The following is a 9,345-nucleotide window of genomic DNA, read 5'->3' on the forward strand; positions in this document are numbered from 1 at the left end:
TGGCGGAACAGCATGGGAGGGCAAGGCTGAGGCCTGTATCAGGCGCGGCTTGGCTGGAGCTCCTGATCTATCCACGGACACTCGTTGCATTACACCATAACATCTGGATTATTGCTTGTAATGTCCCTGGGAAATATCCACTTTCCATCAAAGCTTTTATCTATCTCAGTCGGACTTTGAACATTTTAGTATTTAACGCAGGCATGTTTGATCTGATGGACTTGTTCTTTGCTGTCCAAGATTTTTTTTCTCCCTCCTCCTAAAGGCAGGGCAGGAGAAGAGAAGTATTTATTGCAGAGTTCATAGATAGAAAAGAACACAAAACCTTTATTCTACTTATTGCACCCTAAATATTTCTGCAAAACCCACTATAAGGTTATCTCTAAAATAAAGTTTCATCTGTGAGTCACAAATTGGGTGCGGGGGGTGCTTTCAAGAAGTTTCTTAATTACTTTAATATTTCTCTTCCACCCTTGAGAGGCTTGACGAGGCTTCACAGCTGTGTCTGCCACTGGGGGCAGGGCCGGGGCCATGCTGTGTGCTCTGTTGCAGAGCTGGGCTCTCAAAATCTTCTGCACTCTTCAAACACGGCCTTTCCCCCACAATAAATCGACTCATCTGCACTCACTCAGTTCACCAAATAGCTTAGGTTTTCATGTCTGTGCCCGAGCCTATAAGTGAAATTTGTCATCTTAATGCAGCCTGGAATGTGAAAGGAGAGAAGGAAATGACCCATAGAAGGGAAAGGCCACCCCACCTGAACTGAAACAAACACCAGGAGATAGCGCAACGTTTCTGGGTCCTGACCCTAATCCCTCACCAGACATAACAGATAAAACATAGTACGTCGGAGTTTTGTTATTGTTCTCCTTCCTCCCAAGGGATCAGAACCTTTTACTATGTCTGTGTTGACCCACTCATCTGCTCTCTCTTCGTCAGCCCCCACCCCAACAAATCCCCACTCACTCTAAAACATAAAAGGTGATTTCCATCTAAAGCAGTTATTAATAGTGAAAACGAGGTGAGGTATTCAACTGAGAAACATACTGACTTTAGTAAAATTGAAAGAGCTTTGAAAATATGAATTTACTTCTGGGTCATGATAATCTCAGAGCCAAGGCAGGAAGGGAAGCCATTCTGGACTGAGAGTGAAATTATATACGGTGGATTCAAACAGGTAGAGCATCCTCAGAAGTTTCTGGTCTAGGAACAGACTCTTGAAATGGTGAATGGACTGTCATTCTTGGGACATATAAAATAGACAACAACCTGGTGTCACGTGTTAAGGATTTTGGCCAAGGGCATGCTGGGGAGAGAGTGATGTGAATTCCAGAATCTCGTTTCTTTGGCGTGGCTGCAAAGGAAAGCCAGGGATGATGGGGACAGGTCAGCTCACTGCCTCCTACCTGTCCCGAGCCACGATGAGTTGCAGAGAGGTCAGGAGTGAAGAAATACTGAAAGGAGGGCATGAACACAGGAGCTGCAGCCACCAAAAGCAAGGTTACCTTCAGCTTTGCCATGCCCTGAACTGCCTTTGCTGGCCAATACCCATGGGTAATTATCCAAAATACTCCTTTGCATATAACAAAATACCAAAACAAACAAACAAAAAAGAAGTCGGTAAGAAAAAGCACTGACCAGGGCATACCTACCAGGTGCCAAATACCACATGGGTACTTTTAATATATTGTCTCAGTGACAGAAGTATAAAAATATCAGTGTTCCCATGGTGCCAAGCCATTCTATTTAGATTCTCATTGATTATTTTTCCTAAGTCATCATGGGAAAGTAAGGAGTCAATGGAAACAAATGCATGAAAAAAAAAAAAATCAACTAACTCTGTAAGAAAAATGAATCGTCAAGCCAGATTCCAACTACATTGACCATTGCTTTGAAAAGCTACGAGAAAACACTCAGTCTATAAAAGGTTTCACTGAAATATTCCTTTCAAGCTTTTTCAACATGTAAAACTACTGCTTCTTGTCAACAGCTTTTATAGCACAACATGACAAGAGCCATACGTCCGTGGAACAGGCTCCCAGAAAAGATCCTACTCGGCAGCTCCTCTACATCATCTGAAGAGGATCCTGTAGACGTAAATTCTTCTAGAACTATACAAACATCTTTGCATAAGGATACAAAGAAAACCTTTTAAATTTCCCACGTGTCCGTGGAAGATGAGATTTATATTTGTATACGAAAACTCTATCACAGTTCTAAGGATATGAATAATCATTGTGTATAAGCACATTAACTATAAAAGCATTGTTATTAAATTTAATGTTTTTAAATTATAAGGGAATAGCATCACTCAATTTTTGTACTTAATAAAAGTTAGATTAAGAGAAGATAAAAAGATAAAGACTGTAAATACCCTGTGACTCCCAGAGTTTAGGACCAAGAAAATTGTAATATATTTCCTACTATCAAAAAAAGCAAGCAAAAAAATGAAGGCCATGTGATTCAATAAGATTTTCTTTTTGCTCTAACCTCTAGGAAGCTCAAAGTTAAATTCTGTGCTCATTGGCAATAGTATTATATTTACCATCTAGTATTTCTTGGCTCACTTGTGTTCATCCTGCTAGCTGTCTCTTCTCTGTTCCATTTTTCTGTGACTCTCCTTCACTTAACACACCCCTACCCAAGGCTGTGAGTAGAGTGAAACAAGTGCAGCACTGGGCTCGCTCTGAAGCTTCTGCACGTGCAGGGCTGGCACCTCAGCCTCCTTTGGTTTTGCACCCTGGGCACCTCCCTGGACTCACTTTAATCCCAGGCCCACCCCTATCAGCTAAGGGTCAGCAGCAGAGCTACTTGCCTGTAAGGCCTGCCCTTCACTCCATCCCTAGCTTTGTTTCCTACTGTTCCCAGCATGCTCCTTCATACTCTAGTCCATACCAGTGGTTCTCAAACTCCAAGATGCTTGAGAATCACTTGCAGGGCTTATTCAAAGAGAGCTGGACCTCATTCCCAGAGTTTCTAATTAAAGAGCTCTGAGATGGGGGCCAAAAAGTTGCATTTCTAATAATTTCCAGCTGTGGCTGGTCCAGGAGGCACACACGGAAAACCAAATAGTTTGGAGCCCTATAATAAATAGTTCTGAGCTCTTGCTATGCACCGTGTTATTTTATACTGGAATGTTTCAATTCATTTCCTCTTCCTTCACATTTGGTAAGAGTCACTCCAGTCTTCTTTCTCTGAAAGCTTCCTCTGAGCCCAGCATTCAGCCAACCTCACCCACCTCTAAGGCCAGGATAAGAGTCTCACCAAAGCCTCTAAATACCCGCATCACTCTTCAATTCTGATAGCTGAGTCTAATTCATCTTTGTGTCCAAGGACAGGATTCCTACCATAAGAGTGTATGCTCAATGACCAATGGTGTTTGGGCAAAGCTGAGTCTAATGTTATTAAGAGGAGACATCTGATGAGATATTAAGGAAGACAGTGTCTCTGTCCCTCTGGCCTCAATGTACACACCAGCTTTGATAATTCCAATAAATTGATGGCCTCACCTGAATGTGGCTTATAAGCTCCAGAAAAGAGGGAATCCCCTAGAGGTCATTCTCCCCAGGCTAATACTGACCTAGACTTCGTAACAACGCAGCAGAAGGGTCAAGGTTAAGACCTTCAGCAGTGGGTCAGTACAGTGCCACATCTTGATTGACTGATTGATTGATAGACAGATGATAGATAAAATAGATAGAAATAGATAATGAAGACAGATAAATTAGATAGATTAGCTACATTAGATCATAGACAAATAGACAGGTTATCAGATAGAGACAGATAGGTATATAGATAAATGTGCCTGTCTTGAGTGTGCAATTCTTCAATACCTTGAGTTTAGCCAAGAAAACAAAAAGGTAAAAAGTGTTACTATGAATGGGCATTTGAATTCAGTTAAGAATGTGTGAAAATGAAAAAGAGCAAAACAAACAAAAATCACTTTATTAATTGGGGAAGTGTTCCAGGCACAATACCCTTCTTTTAGTTCCTCAAATGGAACATATTTCCTCTTGCGTGAAGGTTGTGCTTCTATTACTTCATGGGCCTACACAGAAATAAGACAGGTGAGTTCAATTAGAGAAAGAAGTACAGTGAGAGAAGACATTTACCAAGAGTTGGGAGGAGAGGTATTATTCCAGTTTGAGTAACTCCTTTTCAACCCAAAACTATATAACTATATACAAAGCACTCATAAAACCTCCCCCTGGTTCCCACCTGGGCTCTGGTGACAGAGAAGCTCATTTAAAATAAATAGATGGATAGATAGATGGATATAGACAGGGAGAAATGGAGCTCCCCTCCAAATTCTGTCCTCTTTCAATTTAAGTTTTCTTATGTCAAACCATCCTTGTACCAATTCCTCTCTGTGTATGAAGCCAGCTGTAGGCTAGCTGATGGGGGACTTAGAAAACGTAGCCTGCAGAGATAGCCCCTGCAATAACAGAGAAGAACTGAAATAAAAGAATATGAAGACAAACAGGCCAAAAATTGGCAACACTAGTCAACTAATTTCATACAGAAAAAGGAAATGATGTTACATTAATACAGGTCAGGCCTCCTACCTTAGATTGCTGACGTATTAATGCATAAATCAGTGGTTCAAAAGAGGGCTGTGTAGAAGGATGTACTTATCTCAGTGAAAATCCATCTAAAGTCAAGAAAATCCATAAATAAAGAGCCATTGTGCCAGACACAGCACCTATATATCCCCCAAATGATAGCAGGGTTGTGTATGTTTGTGTGTGTGTGCCTGTGTGTGCATGCATGTGTAAAGTTTCTGAATATAGTCAGTAATTTGTTGAATTCATTTTTTATAACTACTTTTTCCCCCATGTTAGACTATTTGATATAAGAGAAGTAACTGCTGTTAATTGTTTTTAAATCTCTATAACCGTTACATGTCTTAGAAAAGAGAAAAGTGAGCAATGGAAACAAATCTATTCAGACCAAAGATTATGTATAATAAATGTACAAAGAGAACTAGGTATCTGATCCAGGCCCTATTAAATCAAATTCCCAATTCTCGTTTGAATGCTCCCTTTAAAAGGCTTTTGGATGAAATCTAAATCTACTTTTAAAGGCAATCTCTACATATTTACTATATTGAAATCCAGGACTTAATAGTTAGGAAGCAGAGTCATCCAAGATTCTGGATGACTGCATTTAGGAACCTTTTGGATGGTACAAAATTATAAAGTTACAATGTTAAGAAGAAATTATCTAAACAAAGCTAAGTTATTATAAGAAAAAGATTGAGGTGCAAAAATCTATGATATTTTATATAGGTAATAAACTACTTAGGACTAGTACAATTTTAGATACCTATAGCTAAGTAATCTTCTTTATATCGAACTATTATGTAATATTAAATATAATATGGAAATCATAAAAAAAGCATCTTATAGTTTAAACATACCAAAAGATAGGTTGAACAGAGTATTTTAACTACTTTTACAAAGTGTTAATCACAGTGTCTATGAAGCTTCCATGTGGCTCATTTGTATAAGCCCAAAGTAGAAGCTATCTCACTTTTCTCTTTAAAACTACGTATTTTCAAAAGCAAAAAGGCAACGTAACAATTGCAACTCTTCAGCAATATATAACTTGCAAGTCTCAAATACAATTGTAAATATCTTTCAATGAACTTCATTCATCTATGATTCTATTAAACATATATACTATACATATATTACACATCTCTGAGCCCAGGACCCTGAAGTAAAAATTCTAGAAACTACTAGATGGGGAGCGAAAAAAAAAACAGACAACAACTCAGTTCCAAGACACAATTCTGCAGTATACATATAAATACTGCTCTCCAGGATCCTCTGTTCCCTTCATATTTTTGATATCTTTATCCAGGCCGTCAACATTTTTTCTATCCCTCTTCATTCTTTTGGCCATTCTTCCATAACCTCTCCTGTCCTCCCCAGACTCCCATATTCCCCAAGCTCACAATTTTTCTTTCTAGCCTTTATGTTCTTCCACAAACTGCCAGTGCTCTTCCACAGACCAAAGCTCCCTAACTAAAGATGGTTATTGATGTACAGTACCAGTGTTTTAGTGCAGCAGCAGAATCAATAAACGAGAAAATACTGCTTTGTCAGGCTTCACCAAAGCATTCTGGGAAACTTTACTGCTTTGGGTGGTTACAGAAACTCCTAACACGGGAGAGCCGGAGCGGGGCTCTTTGCTGTCCTGAGAAATGATGTTCTTCTACCCTCTAGTGACTATAAAGGAATAAGGCAAAAGTTGGAGGCATTTTTGAGACAGCTCAATGTTATTATTAGCTTTTAATTTTATTTATGAAAAGAATCGGTCTCGGGAACCAAGTGAAGTGATAGGATAACAAAATACCTTATCATAGTTATTTTAAAAGGTTCAAAATGCAAAGTTTAGTTAAATATGAGTCAGAACTTTGGTTCCTTCGGGTTTACAAAGCAAGATTTGGAAAGTTTGGCTTTCTTCCTAAGTGACTAGTGCTGGTCAGATTAAAACTCATTCTCTCTCTCTCAATCTCCCTCTCTCCTAAATCTCTCTCTCCCTCTCTCTCTCTCACACACACACCCTTTGAGCTGGAGATGATGCTCTCAGCATCAAACTCCTTATTTTACACGGAAATAAGCAACCGGGGTACAGAAGGGTTAAAAAATAGGGCTGGAATATGTATGTGCACATATATGTAAGTGTGCAAATACATGTGTACACAGAGATTGTCCAGGCATCCTCTTCCGACCACACACACCACCACCACCACCACCATTCAGATACTGAACTGGAAAAAAGATTCTGAAATATTGCATCATTTAATAGAAATTACTTTTTGTTGATTATTTCTCTTTAAAAAGTAGCAGAACTGCTAAATTAATTTTTTTTGTTTTGTTCGTTTATTTTTACACTAATTTTCACATGTAGCCACTTAAGTTTCAAACTTGCTAATTTAATAACTTCGTAAATTAATAATGCATTACTATACTTTTTTATAAAGTAGACAATATGGTATGATTGCTTAAAAGATATTAACAATGTAAAAAATCACCAGCACACCATGAAGAAATTTTTAAAGAAACTTTTGCCAAAAATGTAATAAACAGCTTTTTCAGAAGGTATAAAAGAGACTTATTAATATAAAATGTAAAACAAATTCCTTTTAATCTTTACATTGCCCCTATAACACTGATGCTAGTTTCCATCTAAGGGTAAATAACTTCCTAAAAGACTAAATCTAACCACGCTAAACTCTAAAATTATCCAAGCTTGATGAAGTGTAACACTCTAACATGGCCAATACATATAAAATGTCAGCACTAAAACAAGTGTCAGTTCACATATCTGGCAATACCCTTATTAAATAAAATTTTTAAGGGAAGGTTGTTTTCTTCTTGTTTATAACGGCAATAAGAAAAAAAGAATGCTGTTATACATAAAGGTCAAGTAATATCAATTATGTATACATTTATGTTTGCTACAAAGATGAAGCTTTTAACCATTTAAAGAAAAAAACAAGCATATTTACCTTGCTGGCACTTAACCGCTTCCGATTTGACCAACGCTAAGGATTGAGTCCATGCAACATTGAAAATGGCAAAATGAAACAGAGGGAAACAGAATCATTAGCAATGTAATTATATTATGTTAGGTGGTGTAGATTACATTCAGATGATTAACATCCAAGTCCTGAAGTTACAGAGAAACCACAGTTGAGCAAGAAAGTAGAAACAAAGAAAAATCATATATATAGTTGTATCACATAATTTTCTGAAATATTTACTATGAAATAGCAATGGCATATGAATACTATTCAATTCTTAGGAGTATATTTTTTAAATTACCTGAAAATACTAAAATTTTCTCTCTCAAAAAAAAGCAGAGTTCGCCTACTCGAAATGTTCAGATAGCATTACGAAAATATTTAAGAAATTCATGACCAATGTTGGTTTATGTTTAAGTTTCTATAGTTTTCCAATGCTAGAAAAATAATCCCAGATTCTTCATTGATTAAATCTCAATATTCAAAATAACAGGAAAAACTCTGAATCATTATTGTATTATTAAGAAAAGTAGTTAATATAGCACTTAGGGAAGAAAACATTTTCTAAACAGCAAGAAACTTCACCACCATTCTCTTTTGATGTCTCATTTGTCATGCTAAGGCTGTTAAATTTCATCTACCAATTGCTCCCAGAAAAATCCTCTCATTGCTCCTGCTGCCCTTCAGTACTACAAAACTCTACTCTGGCTGGTTAACCAGCTAACTGGTTGTTACAACTTGGATAAATTCGGGAGATTACAACTCAATGTGAACCTAATTGAGCAGACCACATTTACTGTTATGCTTAAGGAAAATATTACCTTTAGGTAAATGACCTATCCACTTTGCCAATGAGTCTTCCCAATAAATTAGGAACCAGGAAGTAAATAGTCTTCCGGGGAAATTCACTTACATTTCATTGACTAGTAACTAGAAATGTTGGTACAGAAATGACTGGAAAATATTCTTCATTAATAACACTCCCCTGGTGAACTTGTGAGTTCAACACTCAATACATGACATAGAGTTACAGGTAATAACACCTGGGTATTAAAATAAGGTGTTGTGGGTTTTATATATATATATTTTCCCAACAAAATGACAGATATTTTTACCCAAACCAACCACAAAAACTGATTACCATCTTACAGGTACTCAGGACCATTTTAGAGCTTTCACATATAAAAACTCATTTTATAACACTTACAAAAGATAAACAAAAGAGATAAAGAAATTAATGGAAAATGACTGTTGCTACTCACTACAACACTACCAACTACTATATATTCAGTGTCTCTTTCCAATTCTAAGCACCACATTTGATAATCTCAATATTTGCAACCCTGTAAAAGAGAAACTCTTTGTATTCTCAGTTTGCACGTGAGGAAGTTATAGCTGAGGAAGTTAAATAATTCTGTTAATTTGACCAGACCACTGGTGGAGCTGGGATTCAAACCTAGGCAGTCTGATGACAGAGCCCGGACTTTTAACTACACTCCTATATTTATCAAGAAAAAAACAAGATAGTAAGTTTGTCAGCATTCCAGCCAGTGTCTTCCCTTCTGCCTGTACCAGGCTCATATATATTTAAATCCCCAGACACGATGGTAAATGAATACACATTTGACACATGCTAAGATTTTTGCCAGCTTGGTTCTAAAGCAACAAAAACTGCCTCAATGATGGAAAGGAAAATGGGTATAAAACTGAGAATTTAAACTGAAATCTCTCCATCAGAGTTTAAAGTAAAATGGAATGGATAGGCAAAGCACAGTTGTTTTTTATTTTTTTTTTTTTTAAGGTAGTGAAAC

At 37.3% G+C, this 9,345-nt stretch overlaps 1 protein-coding gene across 1 annotated transcript in view; it reads right to left on the reverse strand.

The window, feature by feature from the left end:
- The window catches only part of MCTP2 (multiple C2 domains, transmembrane 2), a 144,648-nt gene that overhangs the window by 130,921 nt on the left and 4,382 nt on the right, over window positions 1–9,345 (reverse strand). The window contains exon 4 of the mRNA XM_012643703.1: window positions 7,520–7,555. Within this exon, the coding sequence (XP_012499157.1) occupies window positions 7,520–7,555 (36 nt within the window). The remainder of the gene's footprint in view (window positions 1–7,519; window positions 7,556–9,345) is intronic.

Source organism: Propithecus coquereli, unplaced genomic scaffold (assembly GCF_000956105.1).
Source record: "Propithecus coquereli isolate 6110/MARCELLA unplaced genomic scaffold, Pcoq_1.0 Scaffold20, whole genome shotgun sequence".
NCBI classification, from domain to species: Eukaryota; Metazoa; Chordata; class Mammalia; order Primates; family Indriidae; genus Propithecus; species Propithecus coquereli.